General features: G+C 41.8%; 1 protein-coding gene across 1 annotated transcript in view; it reads left to right on the forward strand.

Moving 5' to 3' along the window:
- The first annotated feature begins 5,433 nt into the window (after positions 1-5,433).
- The window catches only part of WNT2 (Wnt family member 2), a 43,918-nt gene continuing 28,843 nt past the window's right edge, over positions 5,434-20,508 (forward strand). Inside the window, 3 exon segments of the mRNA NM_001013001.1 lie at positions 5,434-5,816; positions 7,931-8,157; positions 13,453-13,730. Of these exon segments, the coding sequence (NP_001013019.1) occupies positions 5,734-5,816; positions 7,931-8,157; positions 13,453-13,730 (588 nt within the window). The 5' untranslated portion in view covers positions 5,434-5,733.

Genomic DNA, 20,508 nt, shown 5'->3' on the forward strand with positions numbered 1-20,508 from the left:
ATAATTTTCCTTCAGCCTAAAAAACAGACTTAATACTTATTTTCTTAGCTTTTGTTTGAAACTATCTTTGTCTTCATTTTTGAAGGATCTTTACAATGATTATAGAATTCCGGTTTAGCCGTTATATCATTCTACTGTCTTCTGATTTCTGTTGATTTCAGTAGGTTCTGTTGAAAAGCCAGTCATGTATCAGGATTTCTCTCTTGAAGCTATTGTGTCTGTCTTTTGATGCAGCTTTAATAATTTCCCCGTCTTTGTCAGTCATTTGTGTGATTTGCTTAAATATGGTTTTCCCTGTCTTTATTCTTGAAGTTTATAGATTTCTTGAATATGTGGTCTGATTTGTTTCAGCAATTTGGAAAATTCTTATTTGGAAATATTTTCTTAGTCCCATTCTCTTTCTCCTCTTCTTCTAGATATCTAATTACAACTAGGTTAGACATTCTTATGCTATATCTTATGTTCTGTATTTTTATACCCTTTTAACTCTGTGTGTGTGTGTGTGTGCATTAACCTGAATACTTTTTATTCATTTCTCTTCTTGTTTACCAGTCCACTGTTCTGCTGGTTCTAGATAGTTCAACCCATCCATTCTCAATTTCAGTCTTAACTTCCCCCCTGCCCTCAGTTCTAGGATTTTCATAAGTCTTCTAACATGGGTTCCAGCTCTCTGTTAAAATTATCTGTTATTTTTTGAACTTTTAAATTTTAGTTATTTTGCTGTCCCCAGATAAATCAAAACTAAATTATTTGTGGGTCTATTTTCTGTTGGTTTGCTTATGGGGTTTTTATTTTGCTTTTTGTAACTTTTAGATTTGATGCTAGATATAATAGATAAAAATTTGTAGAGACCCAGAATGAAATTATGTTCCTCCAAGGAGGGCTGCATTTTCTTTTGGCTTGCAAATAGAGAACCCATGACTCAGTTTGATCCTGTCAAAGTGGGTTTAACTTCACTGGGACTGCTCTGTTTCAGTTTTGCCCTTGCTCATGAACTGTAGTCTCTCCCAAGGTAAGGGAAAGAACAAAAGAAGACCTCCTCTTTCAATTTTGAAGGATATTTTCACTGATTATAGAACTCAGTGTGGACCACTTTTTGTTTTCAGCATTTTAAAGATGTTGCTGAACTGTCTTCTGGCTTCCATTATTGCTAGTAAAAAGTCAGTTTATGACATGTATTCTTGTTCCTCTATATTTAAAGCATCTTTCCCCTCTGGCTGCTTTAGAGATTTTTGTCCTCCTTTTTTGAGTTTAAATTGTTTGATCATGATGTAGAAAGGCGTGATATGCTTTGTATACTTATGTTGCTTGGTGTTTTGGGGTATGTAAATGATGTGTTTTATGATACTAGATAAATCTGGTATAACATATCTTCAAATATTTTTGTCACATTTTTTTTCCTCTCCTTTCTTTTTGTAACTCCACTTGCCCAAGCCTTGCAGCATCTTGTCATAGCTATATTCCGCTCAGCTCTTGGCCAATCACTCGGGGTTAATTTCCGTGTAGACTTCTTGGGCCCTCTTTTTCACAGCTACATATTTTCAGATATTCACACATCTATAGATACCTATATTCAGATATTTCAGATAGTCTACCCTGCCCATCTCAGGTACTTCAACAGCCCAGACCTCTAAACCCTCCCTGCTTAACTAAGACTACCACTCTGCTTGCACCACCCCTCCTCCCCCAAAAGTCTCCTTCAGCAGAAAAATCAGGACAGGTATGGGACAGTTACGGAGCACACTCCGTGTCTTTTCCTTCTGTCAAAGACCATGGCTGTGTGCTGCCTATTACCCAGTGCTTGAAAAGACCTGCCTTATCATTTTGTCCAGGTCTTATAGTTTTTTTCAGTAGGAGAACAAGTCAGGTACCTATTACTTTCTAAGGTAATAGGTAAGTAATAGGCAAGTCTTTGGTGCCTGTTAATTTAAATGCACATTGAGATTTAAATGATTGATATTAGAACTTTTCATAAAAGCAATTTCTGACAAAGAATAAGTAAAAGTGAAAGAGTTAGTCGCTCTGTCGTGTCCAACTCTTTGCGACCCCATGGTCTGGAGCTCACCAGGCTCCTCTGTCCATTGATTTCTCCAGGCAAGAATACTGGAGTGGGCAGCCATTTCTTTCTCCAGGGGATCTTCCTGACCCACGGGTCCAACCCAGGTCTCCTGTACCGCAGGTGGATTCTTTATCATCTGAGCCACCAGGGAAGTCCTATGAATCCAGATAGTATATCAAATAAAAACATGGGATATATATCATTAAAACTTTTTTTTCCTGCTAAGTATATCCATCTAAGAGAATCATATACATAAAAATAAAGGTTAAGTTTGAAATTTGAAGTGTTTTCATTGCCCTTAAGGTCTTGCTCCCTTTCCCCTTTAGTCACTCCTAAATTCTTTATTAATAAAATTTATTAATAAATTTTTTATGCATATGATTCTCTTAGATGGAGATTTAGCAAGCAAAAAAGGTTTAATGACATATATTGTTTTTATTTGATATATTATCTGTATCATTATATATATATAATAATACTAGATTTAGAAAGCAAAAAAATACAGTTTTTCTTTCCCCTCCTTGATCTGTTCTGTTAATACACAATGTTCTTTTAAGATCATTGATTCTAAGTTGGAAATACTAGACTTTTGAATCACTGGTTAGTGAGTAGCTAAATCGGGGTCACTGCCTTAGGAAGAAGCCAGTTCAGACTGAAACACAAATGACTATTTGGTTAAAGAAGTAACTGTCCATTTTTAAAGGGTGGAGATGGCTTGCTAGTAAATTAGTTTTCCCTCTGCCCTGGGAGATTAGACAAACAATGGATCTAACTAAGAAAATAGACTGACTCATTTGGCTACAATGCTATACTAAAGTTACAAGTAAAGTAACATTAATATCCAGAAAGAGAATTGGGTTCTGTATACAGTAAATGAATTTTACAATCAATTCAATGAGAAATAAAAAATGAGATATTAAACGCACAGATCTAAAGGCACGTTGACCTCTCTCCTAACTCATCATCTGTTATAGCAAGATGGAAATCATGTGCAATTTACTTAATTCTTCCTTAGAATGGTAGTTTTTATTGGAAGAGAGGTGAAGTTTGTAATAACTTTCTTTCCTCCTAATTTTCTTGAGCATTTCCCAGCTGCTAGCAGTGAGCACTCCATCTCAGTACAGATGAGGTAGGAGGAAAGTCAGACCTGCTGGGCAGGTAGAGAATTTGTACAGGGCTAGTTGATTATAAGTGAATAGGGGTGGAGAATGTTAAAGACAGACTCACAGACCTGGAAGTCACCTGGTCAAGACTGCTTCTAGATAGGACAGGAAGAGGTGTCTGTGTGAACCTTTCTCACATCTGGATTTAGCTTTTCTTGAACTTTTTTAGCCTTCACCATTCACCAAGGCTGATTTCTTCTCTGCAAGTCATGAGGTACTGCTCCTGCCCCAGGATAAAGTCCTTTGGAGTGGATTTCATTAGTTTTGGGGATGGTCCTGATCTCATTCCAGGAGGTCTGTTTCAGGTTTAGGTCATTTCATTGGCCTCATCTACAACTGAAGGGCAGATCTTCTGGCCACTCCATAACTCCCTGGGTGGGGAGGAAAGGCCTCTAAGCTGATAGTCACACTCCTTGTATTTCTAACTCCCCTCTACTGGGAGATGCGCTGAGGTGGGTGGAACTTGAGTGTTTTAGATAGTTTCAGGTCTCACTGTCCAGGAGAAAAGCACAGACAGCCTACCTTTCCCAACATACACACCCACACCTCTGCAGTATTCACTAGTCGCTGGTAGAAGTGCAGGGACTGTGGACAAAAGAGAATGGAAGTAAATTTTAGCTTACTCTTCTGCTTCACCCAGGAAAAAGGTTTATGAGTATAAGCATAGACGTAAATGAGATATTTCTTGCTGTTTGGTGCCTACCTCATCACTCTCTTCTCCCCTTAACTGCCACCCGCGCACAGACACACACACAACCAGCTTGTGCACACACTGTGAGCAGAAACACAACCCGCTCCTCCCCTGCCCCTCCCTCCCTCCCGGCACAGACCGATCAGAACTTCCCCTGGGTCGCGGCCCAGCGATATGGAGCGGCCCTGGCGCGGAGCCCTGCTCTTCCCGAGTCGTGGGTGGCGCGGTGCTTGTTTCCCTCCCCTCCCTTTCCGGACCCAAACAGGGATGTATCTGGGTCAGCCTGGGAGGGGCTGGACCTGCCAGGGACCAGCGGTTGAGGGGCGGTGGTGGGGAAGGGGTGGCGATGACAGCATCTTTCAGGTTTTTGGCTTTTCTGAGATTCGCCCCGTCCAGCTTCTCACCTCGTTCGCGCCGAGCGAGAGCTGATGCTCCGGCCAGTCTCGGCTCTTGGAATAGGGTGTGGGGAGAGCGTGTCCCTCCTATCTGGACCGCCACCCCTCCATTCTCTGCGAACAATACAGCGCCCACCCAACCCCCAACACGCACACACACTCCCCAAGGCATGCTCCGCGGGCAGGCGGGCGGTGGGTCCCCCCCGCCCCAGGAAAAGAGCAATGGAACAGTTCACGGCCGCCGCGAGTTCCTGGTCTTCCTTCCTTTCCGGTGATAAACGGCGGGGCTACAAGCCAGTTGCTGCTCAAGATGCTCCACCCGCGGGCTCAAGCCTCTTTCTCTGGGCCCGCCGGGGGCCCAGATCAGGACCGATGGCCTCTTTACCTCCGCAAGGCGCAAAAGCTGAGCGCCCGGGCGACAAGAGGCGCGACCAGGGCTGGGGCGCGGACCCTCGGCCGGCTCCTGCTGCCTCGCTTCCTCCCTGCATGCTCTTTTGCGCCAGGGAGGAGCTGGGTGTGCGTAAAAGCCGCATCTTCCCCAGACGCTATGGCTGAGTACGCCTGGGTGAGGTCCGGAGGGTCAGGGACCTTCCTGGCTCCCGTCCCTGCGAGCTCTGTATATAAGCCCAGCACGGAAGAATCAAGGCCACAGGTCCTCATTTCCTTGAGGCCTGGCCCCTCCCTCCCCAACCTTGCCCTCCTTAGCTCCAAATTTACAAGTGTTTGCTCTTCCTTTGGGTGTTAGGGAGAGAAGCGGAGGAACGAGTTGAAAATCAGCTCTGGGGTTCTGCCTCCTGTACACAGCTATCTCTTTACCCTCTCCCTCGTTTCCCCACATTGCACGCTGCGGGACTTCTGTAGCCTCGTCTACCCCGAGCGCTTGGTCCCGCAGCTGGGCACCCACTGATGCTCTTTGACCCGGAGCTTCCCGAAAGGTGCCTGCCTCCGCGGGTGCTCGAGGCCACACGGAGGTGTTTCTTCCTCCCCACCGCACTTCACCCACAGACCTCTCTTGCCATCATTTCATCCACCCTTATATAAAACACCGCTCCCCCCACCCCCACCGCCTCCGCCACCCTAGCCGGCGCAGCGCCCCCTCCCTCGGCTGCGCCTGGGCGGGCAGGGAGCTGAAGGGACCGGGACGCGCCTGAGGCGCGCAGAGCTCTCCAGCAGCCCGCGCTCGCCGCGCCTGGGGAATTAGCTGTGGGCGAGGCGGCCCGAGCTGGCCTTTATCGCTCGCCCCGCTGGTCGCTTGAAACTTTATCAGCGAGTCTCGCCACTCGCCGCAGACGCGAACGGGGGGCGGGGGCGCGGCGAGGCGCCGGCGGCCGTGACGAGGCGCTCCCAGCGCCGAGCGCTTCTGCTCCGGGCACGCATGGCGCCCGCACACGGAGTCTGACCTGATGCGGACGCAAGGGGGTTAATATGAACGCCTGTCTCGTTGGAATCTGGCTCTGGCTCCCTCTACTCTTTACCTGGCTCAGCCCTGAGGTCAGCTCTTCATGGTGGTAAGTCCACGCGCACGGGCGCCGAGGGATTTTGGAGATGGGAATCGAGACCGCACTGGTCACATAGATCCTTCCCGGCGGCGCTTCCTCGCAGCCGTGGCAGTCACGGATTCCGACCCGATCCCAGCTGCTGCCCTCTCCTATCACCCCTTCGCTTTTCCTCGGAAGGCCATTCCGGCTTTGACAACTCCAATCCTTCCACCACTACCGCCACCCACTACACACACACTGCCCCTCAAACGAGAGCTCGGATGTTTGGTTTATTTGGATCCAGCTGAGTGACAGCAAAATCGGGATCTTTTAGACAAGCGCTAACCGGGTCTCTAGCTCCACTAGCAGAGACGTCTGTGTATGCGTGCGCACGCGCGCGCGTGTAAACTCACCTCCAAAACTACAATCGTCTCCCTCTGCTCCCACCCCGCAAAACCCTCAAGGTAAACCGACGGGTCAATTCAGGCAGGCGCGAGCCGTGGAACCCAAAGCGTGTGATTTTGCATTCTCTCCCGTCCTTCCACATTCCTAGTGCTTCACCCCAGTGGGGCGGAAGAACATTTTGCTGCCCCCAGGTAGAGACTACCACCTTAATAGAAAGCTCCAGAGGTCGGGGACTCTAAGACGTTACCCTGTTCGAAACCAGTCACCTCAAAGGGTAACTTTGCTGCTGTCCCTTTATACGGTAATCTTCTATTTTGCAGAGTAAAGGAACTTTGAAACCTAACAGGTTATCATCCTTAAATGTTACAAGGGGAGAGGCTCTCCCCACCCACAAACTCTTCTCCATCTCCTTCTGATCTTGAGAAGAGAGAGTTGAGAACTCTCTAACGTTTTTGCACCTAAAAACTTCAGACCAGACACTTAAAACTCGATTTAGAAAGATCGGTTATCTGTTATGAAGTGCTTTTTTTTTTTTTTTTTTTTTAAAGAATCTGGCAAAAGGAATCTTGGCCAAATGAAAGACTAGAGCAGGAAGCTTTAGGAAGACACGAGCTCTCCAAAGAAGCAAGGCAAAGGGTTGATAGGAAGAGGAGTTCAGTTCCTTCCTAAGCTGCTTTGAACAGAAAGGCGTTTAGCCTTGACATTGCTGACACAGGATCAAAGATTGATTTATCAGAGTGACCATTTTTCAATAAAATGACTATTTCTGTTTCCATGGGTATATAAACATTATTTACTGCCTAGGCTTTTTGTCACATTGTCTCTCAGCTGTCACTTAAATATATTTTTGGGGAGTCACAGCTGTAACGATTTTATGATCATATAAAATAATGAAAATACAAGAAAAAGACATTCTCCTTGTTTGATCGCTTCAAAAGACACCTATGGCAGCTTGGGTTATATAAAAGGTACCTTTCTAAACATTTCACAACTAATAGAGAACATCTGGGTAGAGATGATGATGTAATTTTTTGTTAAAGTTTCTTTTCAAAAGTACTTTATGAAGCTATAACACTGTTTGATTCTTCCAAACATTTAGTATCCTTAATAACAATAGAAAGATTTTTTTTCCAAGGGTTCTCTATAAAAGTCAAAAAAGAGCTGGAAAATGGAAATATTTAAAGGATTCTTTAGTAGGAAAAGAATGGCATGTCTGTGCAGAGAGTGTAGCATCAGATCCCAGTAGGTGCTGATTAGACAGACAGTTTCTTTAAGACACTTAAACATCAGATCAACAAAATGGCAGTGAGGAGCTTCTAAAGGTCTACTTCCTCCAAAACCAAGTCTGGACACACTGTATATTGAGATCAGAGCCTTCTTGAGAAAAATGTTTTCCAAAAACCTGTTGGCCCTTCCCCTCTCACCCCATTCCTGGACTGCAGACCTCACCTCTCCCACTCTGCCCAGAGCCTCATCTGGTGGTCTTAGCTTCGTGGCCAAGAAACAGTCAGCACTTAGTTTTGGGGTGGCTTCTACCAGATCACTTACCACACCTGCCGTGCCACTTCTCCCGTGAACTTAAGTTTAAAAAAACAAAACAAAACAAATTTTGCTTTCTAGTATCCCCTAAAGGATAAAGAATTCATATTTGAAATGCTGTTTTGAACTGTTCCCACTCCGGGGAAACACCCTGCCAGGCCTTGCTGTTCAGTACTCTCCCCAACGTTGGTCCTTCCTAGGTACATGAGAGCTACGAGTGGCTCCTCCAGGGTGATGTGTGACAACGTGCCAGGCCTGGTGAGCCACCAACGGCAGCTGTGCCACCGACACCCGGATGTGATGCGTGCCATCGGCCTGGGCGTTACTGAGTGGACGATGGAGTGCCAGCACCAGTTCCGCCAGCACCGCTGGAACTGCAACACCCTGGACAGGGATCACAGCCTCTTCGGCAGGGTCCTGCTCCGAAGTAAGTCTCGCCTTCACACAGCTCATGGGCTCTGCCCTCACATACACACACCCTTATTTGGTCTTCACAGCCCCTGCCCATCTTGTCTTGCATTCTGTTCAGTCGAGAAGCTTGTTCTGTTGGGTGCCATTGGCCCTATTTTACAGATGTGGGCTCGAGAAATCAAGAAGCTTGTCTAAAGTTTTGGAGGAGGCTGATCATGGGTCAGGATGCAGTGTTCCTTGGCTCTGTCCATCCATGTCCCTTCATAACCCTGCCTGTCCCTCCAGGTTCAGATTTTGTCTCTAGGAGAAAAGGAAGCAGCAGCCACAGAGCACTCTTGACTTTTAAACTCTTCTTTCTGGGACCTGACCCTACCAGAAGGATTTAGCAGAAGATTGGGAAAGAATGCCCACATCTTTTATTGGCCATAAATGGTCATTGTTACAATAACAAATCAGTGTGATTGAAAAGCAGAGAGAAACCTCTGCTTGTCACCTTTGACTTCCCATTCAGCTACTCAGTCTTGGGTCACTCTGTTTCTGAACTCCACCCCCCCACCCCCACCCAGTAAACTGTAAATTCTGTAAGGCAGGGACTCATTCTGCCTTCTCTGCATCTTGCTTGTATCTCATATGTTGTAGGCAGCACTCATTCATTGAATGGTTGAATGAATGAATGGATAAACTTGCAGTGAGTACCTATTCTCCAGGTACGTTTTAGGCAGAAAGATATTTATGGAAGGTAGGGTGAGACCCGTGAATACATCAAGGTAGACCTTCGAGATATTGAAGGTTTGGTTCCGGATCACTAGTCACTACAGTAAAGCAAGTCACATGAATTTGTTTGGTTTCCCAATGCATATAAAAGTTATGTTTAAATTATATATATGTGTATTACATTATGTATACATGTCTATTAACTACTGTAAAAACAATGTACATACCTTAACTTTAAAATACTTTATTCAAAAAATGCTGTCATCTGACAATGCAGGGTTGCCATAAAGCTTCAGTTTGTAAAAAAAAAAAAAAAAAATCACAGTATCTGTGAAGCGCAATAAAGTGCAATAAAATGGGGTACGCCTGTGGTTTCTTTACTTTTTTTAGAAAGCACATTGAAAATTATATAATTACATAATAAATGTTCTGAATGTGGAAAGTAGCTCACTAGCTTATATACAAGCAGAGAAAATTAACTGAAAATCAAATCCTATTAAAAAAAAAAAAAAAAACCCATCCCTTAACCTGGCCTTAGCAGTTTCTTCAAGAAGCAGCACATCCCATTTGCTACTGGGAAATCTGACTGAAAACACAACAGTCTATGTGTGAATCGCAGAAACAGGAAGCTTTCCTCTTGTTTTTGCCCACCGCCCTCCCCTACCCCCTTCCTAAGAAAATCGTTCAGGCTGTGCACTTGGTAATGCTTAACAGAGGGTGTTTCTATCATGTAATCATCATAGCCCTAGGGTTTTATGAGGCCAAATGCATAACTGAATGTCTCTAAAAATCCCCCAAGGGCGTAGTGCTCTCACTCTTAGTGTATCCCTAAAGTTAATTTACTGCGATATTCTGCACTTTTATTCTCTAGTTTAAGAACTATATTCTTCTGCATTCCTTTTGGAGTTTCGATATGACATCGCAAAATTTTTGAAAGGATGATAATAATAAATTTCAGCTACATGGAATTTTAAGACTTCACCTAGATTAGTTCACCAGTGAATCAATCAAAGTGCTGGACCTTGTCAAAGAGAGTTTGCAAATATCTGGCACAAGAAATCTTTGCATATATTATGTACAGGCTCTCGGTATTTAAGATGTATTAGGAGTGTTCCTTTTCAAAGTTCTCACAACTGATTACAAATTATAATGACTACAAATTAAGAGTAGCTCTCATTTATAAAATGATCACCTATAGAGTCTGTCTATGAAAATCCATTAAGATGTCTTCATAATCAAAAAAAAACCCTTTAGATCACAAATCAAAGGAAGCAAGTTTGACCACTGATCCTAAAGACAGTATATCTCCCAAAGCTGGAGATTCATTCATAAAATACTTTAACTTAATATTGGCAATATTGGTTTCTTCAGAGCTGTACTGTGGCTGAGAGGGGAAAGGTAATAAATAGAGAAAGCATAACAAGTTTGACTCAATCTAAGGCTTCAGGTAAATTAGAGATTATAACTGTATTTCCTTCAGATTTCTTTCATATGAAGCCGAATGCTCTGCCAAAGCACTCAAAACTTAGAACACTCATGCTACACAATTTCTTTCCAATCTTCATAGAAGGCCAGATTTCTTCCTGGACATTTATGTAAACTCCTGTGACTGTCAGTGATGATTTTGTGTTGGTTATGGGAAGGCTGAATTTGGCCTAAGGTAGCTTATCCTGGAAATAATCACAAAATTCCAATGAAGTTATCCAAAGAGTTTTCAATTAATTGCTTGGAGGGAAACTCACATCTTAGAGTTATAAAGAAGCCTCCTTCGGAAACCTAAGTGTTCTCATAGATGAATAGGAAAGGCAAAGGGCAGTACCATATACGAGGAGAACCTAAAAGTTACTAACATACCCCGTGGTCACAGAGAAATGGAGAACATTTGCTTCTTTTTCTTCAGAGAACAAGAGTAAGACCAGAACGATTTTTAGGAACTTTTGTAATTTGCTCATTGAACTGGCTGTCCCCAGACATGGGCAGAGAAATGTAAACAAAACTAGTAAACTTAAAAATAATCCTACAAGAATTTGCATATACCTCCAGAATTCTAGAGTAAGCCTTACACACAAAAAAAAAGGTCATTAGGTAGCATCCTTGCGTTTTTTTTTTTTTTTTTTTAAAGCAAGCATTTTAAAAAAGAGCTGCATAATCCATAGCCTTCCAGAAAGCCTAGCTTCTAATGTTTTGCCTTCCCAGTCACCTATACTAGCCTATACACTGAGTAAATACTGCTTGACTTATCTCAAACCAAAAATTAGAGAAACTTCAATAGTAACATAATAGGAAGTCTAAATATCACCATTCAGATTTGGATTTTGTTTAATATTGCAATGGCTTTAAGCAGAATCAGTTTTTCTAAAAGGCCTAAGATCAAAATTTATTTTGTTACAAAGCCAACTCTTGAAATGTGCTACTATTTTGCACATAGCATTTAAGTGATTCATCTAAGACACTTAACTGAAAACATCTTAAGGCTGTATCTACATGATACCAAAACATCTGGAGGTAAAATGAAAAGTCATTCCATGTGCTATTTTTTTATTTAAATAAACAAATATCTAACTATTTAGTAATGAGTTTGAATAATAAATGACACATATTCAGAAAGGTGATGGTTTTGCTTTGGAAATTATTTCTGAAATGTAGCAGATTTTGAAGGATTTTTTTTTCTTTCAGCCAATAGTCAATGTACTTGTTTGCAAGTTAAGCCAGGATGCAGTCTATGAGTAAGCAATTCATTCCTCTACCAACTTGCAAAATACTGTCTGGTCACTGACATTCTATCTTCTGGATCTTCCCTAGCTTTCCCCTAAAAGACCACCTCCTGAAGTTTCTCTTCTTTCTCCTTAAAAAGTAAGATTAGTGCATAATAGATTATGCATTTGAGAATTTCCCCCCATGTGATATCTCTAAATGTGGGCACTGAACTCCAAATTCAAAACCAGGTTTTAGCAGACCAATGGGATGACTGTGGACAAGGTATTTTCTTAAACAGTAAAAATGGGTAAGATAAAAATTTTATTTATCTGAAAGCTACTACCAGAGATTAAGCCACATCTCCATCTATTAGTCATCAGTTTTTACAGAACATCTCAATTTCACTTAGAAAATCATCTGTGATCCTTATAATATAATCTGGAATCCTAAAACAGCTCCCACGACCATCACATTTCTCTCCGGAGAGCACTACCTGCTACCTATGGCAAATATTCATATAATTGATTCTACTTAACTTCAAGGCATGATTGATTCCTTTTCTTGGTTTGTTTGATGATTAGAGGTTTCAGGGGAGATTTTTTTTTGAAGGCTGAGGTAAGTGCCATTTAATATGGTGTAGATACGTTTTCCTGATTTTTAATAATGAGACTAGCAGAGCAGATATTGTAAGGGATGTATAATAAATTTTAGCACTGAATGACAAACGGAAACAAGTAGGGCTTCGATGCGAAAAGGTGGTTTGTTCTCCCAGCTGCGTGGTTCAAAAAGTCACACTCGTTTTGACATATTGAATCACCAAATGGCTCTCCATTTGCTTCCTTGCATTGGCATTAGCTTGTTCAGCTTCTATTTTGATTGTTAATATATTTGCTGCAGCAACCATTAATAAAAAGGCATGCTAATAACAATGAAATACAGCTCCACTTGAAAAATGAGGTGCACACAGACCCTAAAGAGCCTTATATCTGTCACTATAGCACAACACCGTGTTATGAGTTACTACAGATTATTAAAATAATTTAATGTAGTTATTGCACTGAAATATGTACCTTTCAGTCTGTAAGTGAAAGTAGCCTGTGCTCTAATAAAGAACAATTCTAAGAAAGCACCCCAAAGGGTTCTTGCCCAGGTCTAATTATAAGCGGTAAATTTGTTTCCTTCCAGAAAAACCAAAGAAAAGCTTTTCACTGTCTTTCACCCAATACCAGTGATTAGCGCAGGTGTTCCAGAAGAAAGTAAATTCACCTTAATAGTTAGATGCAGCATGTAACTCAAGGATATTGCATATTGCCTCCAAAAATCTCTCCCTTACTTGCAAGTTGATGCCAAGAGGGGATGGCATCCCCTAACTGTCTTCCCACCTCAGCCCCTAGATTACTTTGAATTCAGCATTTCAGTAATAATCATTTACATGCATCTGAGTGTCCTCAATAATGCCTGGAAGGTTTTTTCCAGGAGAGCTGTAGTGGTATTTTAGAATACCAAAATATGTTATGAAACGACAGAATTGTAAAATTCAGACGGTATGGTGTAGAGGAGGAAACGAAGGCCTAGACACATTTGTCTCTTCTCTTCTGGGACACATGAGATTCTAGGTTAAAGAAAGCACATGTATGAGACTAACGTGTGCAGGGCGGGCTCCTGCTGCATTTTCTTTTATATTCTATTTACTTTAAGGATAGTTGTTACACAGTTATCCAAATTGACAAAGGCTTGTAATAAGTGCAATGATAAATACTCAAGAGCGAGCTTTGGCTCTAGGAAAGAATTCTTCAAGAATACTTTGTCAGAGGCAGAACAAGTATTAAACAGCCATCATGTGAAAGTTATTCACAACGAGCCATTCCAGACTACTTTTAAGAACACATCTTTGTTACAGGTAGCCGGGAATCTGCGTTTGTTTACGCCATCTCTTCAGCTGGAGTTGTATTTGCCATCACCAGGGCCTGTAGCCAAGGAGAATTAAAATCCTGTTCCTGTGACCCAAAGAAGAAGGGAACCGCCAAGGATAACAAGGGCACTTTTGACTGGGGTGGCTGCAGTGATAACATTGACTATGGGATCAAGTTTGCCAGAGCGTTTGTGGATGCCAAGGAAAGGAAAGGCAAGGATGCCAGAGCCCTGATGAATCTTCACAACAACCGAGCCGGCAGGAAGGTATGGGCTGCGACAGTGCTCACTGTGTAGACTGCATGGCCTTATAATCACTTAAGCCAAGCTTATCTTAAACTTTCCGAGAGTTACAAAAATGCTTATCATCACAGTTTCCCACTGTCCCCCAGCCCAGAGCTGTCTGCTCTAAAGAATACCACCGACTGGGCTGAAATATCCCACCTGCACTCCACCTTCCCTACCACAGCGGAGGTGAAAGAGTCCACCCACCGCTTTTGGCAGTGTGTACAGTCAAATGTCTGTGGTCTCTCTGCATACTGTACCATGTAGTACAAGACAGCATCTGTGGCTGAGGCTAGGGCTGCTTCCCACATATGGATGGGACAGCGAATGCTTGTATCTAAGGGGTGTCAAGACCAAGAACATCTTCTCTCAAACTTATCATGAAAGCAGCTCACCAGGCATGGCTTGTTGGCTTCTTCTAGATTCAGGGAGGCTCTTTTTAAAACCAGAACCCAGTTTCACTCTTGAAAGCCCCACCTTGGGTTTTCTGGTACTGGATGAGTAAATGCACCAGGGGAAGACGTGCCCCAGAGGCGCTTTGGCCCCTTAACTGCTAGTCCTGCCTAACTTCCTGGGTATCTGGTCAGTATTCATTCCCTAACCCCTATTTGTTAGATGAGGAAACAGACCCTCCAGAGCTCAAGGTCACCTGCAGAATCACAAGAAATGTCAGGACTACAATTCCGGTTTCACCTCCCAGCCGCGGGGTGGTTTGGCCTAGGATTAAACCATTTTAATGCCAAAGATCAGTCCACTGATGAATCATGTTTGGGGATATGGTGGCATGACCGGAATAACGAGAGAATCTGAATGCTGCATGTTAGGGCTTTGTGTAAAAAAAGCATAAACCAGTTGGGCTAATCAAACACTCAGTCAGAACCACTCTAAAATAACCTAATTGCCAATGAGAAGAGATAACCATAATTTGTCTTTTATCAACACAAAATAAAAATGTGCTTGATATTAATATGTAAAGAAAGATCAGCATAAAATTGAAAAGTCCCCAGGGGGGCTTTAATAGGAAAAAGAATAGAAAAGAATGCAGATCTGTTTGGTTGAAAACCCTTTTACTGGGCTCACAGAGGGAACAGATCGCATTTAAAGGAAGTTGGAAGGAAAGAAGTCTTGCTTAGCACATGGAATAAGATGAGTGTGACCTGAGCTGTTTACAAACAGTACCTTCTTGAACTTTGAAAATCAACATCCTTTATTTTCATGAATTTATGAACTTACAGTGACTGCTGCCAAGAATATAGACTACGGTTGTGCAATCCTACAACTATTGGTAATTACTGTTTATGCAATGGCTCAGATAAGGAAAAATTTACATTGACCTTTGTTTTGACATTGATACCACATGTATAGGTTATAAAGTGTGGTGTCTTTGATAGGAGAATGCTGCTCAATTATTCAAGCACAATATACGGATCTCTCAGACTATCTGTACAGATAAGAGCATATGGTTATACACTGCATCCAAAATAACATTGACTCATCAAAATAAATGTTAATTTTGCTTAGTAGGTCATTAGATATTGAATGTTTCCATTCTTCAAGACAATAGATCTCAGCTATTATACTGCAGGCTCTGAATCAATATGACTTTTAATGTAAATCACATGATTCCTCACTGGGTAGAGGTGAACAGCTGTCAGACCTCAGATATTCTCCTGCCTACTCTGCAAAACTTAGGAGGCTACTTTTGATCGGAATAAAAGTGCACACACTGACTTTTTAAAATGTGGCTTTAATTAATGGTGGGTGGGCAGACTTTTTCAAGGAGATGCATGATGTCAGTGAATATGAACTTTAATGAGAGTAAATGTATTGAGATAAACATGCGTCTCTAATTCTCTTCTTGCGGTCATTAGACCCCCAGCCTCGGCTCCCCCTTCTTACCAGCAGAAGGTCTGTGGAATCAAAATGAGAACAGGCTGGGCTGTGTTTGAAGGCAAACCTCCTGAGCTAAGCCTCCAACTGACCTGGCTCTAGTAAACCCCAGCCTCCAAAGCTGACAGCAACATTGATTCATTTGTTTTTTTATTCTTTGCTTTTCAGTATTTCCCAAATTGTCCAATATGAACATTTTCTACTTTTTTAAGTGGGGCTGGAGGGGAGGAGTAGGGCCAATACATTTTAAAAGAAAAGCCATCTATTCCAAGATTGTTCTGTTTAACCAATGCTACGCATGAGAATTCAACACTGCCATCACAACAGGCCTTAACTTTCCCCTAATATTTGAGCAGTTTAATTCCTTTATTATAGCAGCTGGTTAGAGCACCCTCATGTGTCTCTGTGCTGTAATATCATTTTAGATCTTCTGTGCTATTATATCATTTTATTTTCATCACAGCTTCAACAGAATTTGTAATGATGTTTTCCTGAAACTCATCTTGAGTCTAGTTTTCTACCTCCAAATAGGGCTATTAATAAGTCTTGAAAAGATAAATCTACCTTGTTCAAAACAAACATTTTATGAGATACATTCCGTAGCTTCTCTCAGCAGTTCTTTTTAGATCTAAAGAAGCCATGCTATGAAAGCTTGTAAATTGCATTGTAAGGTAGGTTAAGGTAAATGACAAGTAAAAGGTACTTGGTTGATATCCACCACTTGTTTCCTCTCACGATCCAGAAAATGGCTTTTAAATTAATCCACTCTTTCTACATGAAGTAATCCCAACTTCTTTTACGTTTCCTGAGAGAATGTGTCTCAAAATAGTCTATGTACCCAATCAAATACTGCCCTTCAATCACTGGACATTTCCATAATAAGAGAGGAATTCCATAAAGATATTTTCCCACAAAAGTATTTCTTACCATAGTGAAGATGGAACATAGGATGTGAAGCAAGACCTACCTTCATTTTAATCCTGCAATACCAATGGCTTGGTGCTGCCGCTAAGTCACTTCAGTCGTGTCTGACTCTGTGCGACCCCATAGACGGCAGCCCACCAGGCTCCCCCATCCCTGGGATTCTCCAGGCAAGAACACTGGAGTGGGTTGCCATTTCCTTCTCCAATGCAGGAAAGTGAAAAGTGAAAGTGAAGTCGTTCAGCTGTGTCTGACTCTTCACAACCCCATGGACTGCAGCCCACCAGCCTCCTCTGTCCATGGGATTTTCCAGGCAAGAGTACGGGAGTGGGGTGCCATTGCCTTCTCCGATGACCAATGGCTTAGATCACTGAATTCAGCTCTCTCAGATGTAAAAGGAATTTCAGAAGGCTATGGAAAGACAAGGAAGGGAACAGAAGAGAACCTGGCACATAGTAGGTGTTTAGTAAAAGTTAGTCCCCCTCTTCCTCCCTTAGTGATGTGAAGGTTATCTGTAATTTGAGGTACAGAATCAGGCACAAATCCAATTTGAGCTGGTATTTAGGATTCAATCTGATCTCTGCAAGTACCCAGAGACTCATCCTCAAATACAGTCTGACATAGTCTTCCCTAGTGTACAAAAGACCATCAAAACCCTTTGTAATTTGATTTCTAAAAACCCCCACAGGAATAAAAAAAATAGTATTAGTATTTTTGTTTTTCAAATAAGGAAACTGGGTCTCAGAGGGATCAAGTGGCTAATACACAGGGGCACACAATCGTGAAGTACTGGGCTTGGGGGTTCAAAGCCTCTGCTTTCACCCTTTTGTCTTTACTACCTTTCCGTATTGTCTGTGTTGAGAAAGATAAACACACAGTATTTCTGTATTAAAAAAAAATTAAAAACAAAAAACAGTAGCAGTTGCTGCCCTTGGAAGGTAGTTTACTCATGATTTTCCCCCCTTTGTGTGTGTCCTTAATTTCACAAGTCTTCTAAAGTGAATATGTATTATTATTTTTAATAAAAGGGAAAACTTTGTTTTAAATGCCAAAAACATAACTTCTAGTCATCATGAGCATGCCTAATGCAACTCGGCCTTATTTGGTGGGATTCCCAAAATTTCAACTCAAGGCACAGCAAGTATGTGCTGTTGGGTTAAATTTGGGGAAAGCACTGTTTCTGGTACTATGGCCCATGGAGAAAAGAATAAAACAAAGTTCTGACCATAAGAAACTAAACCTGAGTCAGGGAGACAAGTGAAATACAATTGCGAGGAAGCGCTATACTATATGGTAGAGCAGAAAAATCACCCAACAGAGCCAGTCAGTTGAGGAGAGAAAGGCTATGTCATAAAAGAGCTGGATGTTGGAGATAAAGGTTTCCCATGACTGAGATAGGGCAAACGCTTTCCAGGATGAAGGGCCTCCAAGTCACAGAAAGATGTGAAAGCAGAAAAAAACATCAGAAGTGAGGAATGACAAGGGTCCCAGGGGAGCTCATGACTGAGAATTAATACGGCCTGAGGCTTCAAATCGGAGTCATGGCCAGCTGTGGAGAGCCTCAAATGCCATGCTGAGATATTCAGATGCCGCTGTGAAGCAACAGGAAGGTACTGAACAGGAAGGTGCTGAACAAGGCACCGGGGGAGATGTTAAATACTTAAGTTCTATCTCTATGGATTGTTAATTTCTCTAGAGTCCACTTTAAAAGAATGATAGATTTCAAAATTCAAATCTCCTAGTTTGAATGAACAACTTAAAAAAATGGACTCACCAGGAAATTTATGAGACATTTTTACCTCCCTGAATTTTATTTTCAGCCTTACCTATACATATAAAGACTGATACAAGCTTCCTGATGAGTAGTAATTAAAAATTAGCACATGGCAACTGATGTTGCTATTGCTATTTATATTTTTAACATAATGTTTACATTTTTATTGGCATTTCTCTTATAGCTCAGGGAGTAAAGAATCTACCTGCAGTGTGCCTGCAATGCAGGGGACACAGGAGACACGGGTTCAGTCCTTGGGTTGGGAAGATCCCCTGGAGAAGGAAATGGCAACCCACTAGAGTAGTCTTGCCTGAAGAATCCCATGGATTCTGCCAGAGGAGCCTGGCAGGCTGCAGTCCCTGGTGTCACAACAAGTGGGACACAACTGAGCCCGAGCATGGACGGACTTAGGCTGTCATTAGCTCATTGGGGGTTCTCAGCGATTGACATCATGTTGACTAAGCAACATGCAGGCTGGGACCCTGAATTAGAACACTGGTTCTAAAACTTGAGCACAATCTTCGACAGGTTACCTAACAAGGATCGCTACATAAAATGTATATACATATGCACCAGGTTTTAAGCAAGCCTAGAAGATAGGTATCATTATTATCCATATTTTGCATATAAAGAGACTAATTTCAGTTAGGGAATAAGTTCAACTTGTTTCCCAATTCCCACTAGAATTGAATTTATTCCCTAGCTGAAATTCAAACTTAACCTAGCCTCCTGTAATTTTTATTTATATATTTTGATAGCCTGTATTTTATATGTGAGAAGTTTGGAGGGTGAAGATCCAAAGTTTTAGTTCTCTGCCCTGCCAGGCCAGCACCAAGCAAGGTCAGTGCTGCGGAGCGGAGCACTGGGCCTGCCCCTGAGCTTAGCCCACTGGGGCGCGGCACAAAACAGATACTTCCCAGTTCTGACTACAGGAAATGCCTCCAAAGTCAACACAAATGGATACTGTACAAGATGTAAGCACAGCTTTACAGGCAAGTAAATCGTGGGCCTAATAAAGGCTTCCAAGAATAGATCCTATGATGCCACCTAAGATAAATAATACATAATGGTTCTGAACCAAGAGAACTGGGCGTGATGAAAAAGAAATCACTCTCTAAAAGTAAGGAATGTCAGTAGAAAGAAAAGTGATAAAACTGAACTGAATTAGAGCCAAACCGCTTTAACCTCCTATATATCCTCATCTTCCCCTCATGTTGAACATTTTCATGAAGCCCAACTTTCACTTAGCACAGATTTATTTTCTGATTGGTTTCCTCCATTCATAAAATTAAATGCATTTTGAAAAATTAGATCAGTCCTCCCTGCCTCATCTCTGTCTTATTGGACCCCAAAATAGTATGTTCTTGATACTGTTGATCTTTTATTGTGTATGAATCAAAAACTAACCAAAATTAAAGCCCTGAAGCAAAGAGTAACTCTTAAGAAAATTGTTACAGTTCCAGGTAAAGTTCTATTATTCATATAAAATATTTTTTTAGACTAGCTTCATTAGTCAGTAAGAACTATTATATATATGGTTAGTCAACAGTAATGTTCTTAAATTCCACAAATATAAATTCTACACCTTATATTTCCTAGCTAAGCCCACCCACAGGCACTGTTTTTAAAGAATGACAGTGCTCAAGAAATCACAATGTCTTATTTAAGTTAATAAATGATTGCATAAGCAAATCAACTGCACAGTTTGCTAATAAATATTCCTTGTTTTCCTAGTTCCAGAGCATGTATGTTTGAAAGATATGTTGGTCTGGTTTTCACTCTCAGAGATGTGGACCTGTCAAAAGGATTTAATTGTTAATAAATGTACTTGGCTTTCAGCCAGTATCTGAAAATTAAATAATATGATTTTAATGTGTGTTTCCCTCAGGAAAATTGATATAGGACCAGAAATACGGTGGTTTTGTGGCAAACACCCAACTAAAAAGTGACGTGCTAACACTTCTTCAAATACTCAAGTTAAACTAAATAATTTAGTTGAAATATACAGCATATATCAAACTAAAATAAATCCTAAGTAGGCTTTCTAAGGCAAGGTCAGTAGTTAAGTTTCTACAGATTTCACATGGTATGAGGTAGACAGCCCTTTTTCTGATAGGGAGAGAATCAGTAGGGCATGACACAAGGGTCATAAACTTAGCAAAATGCAGGTACTTA

Source organism: Bos taurus, chromosome 4 (assembly GCF_002263795.3).
Source record: "Bos taurus isolate L1 Dominette 01449 registration number 42190680 breed Hereford chromosome 4, ARS-UCD2.0, whole genome shotgun sequence".
NCBI lineage: Eukaryota > Metazoa > Chordata > Mammalia > Artiodactyla > Bovidae > Bos > Bos taurus.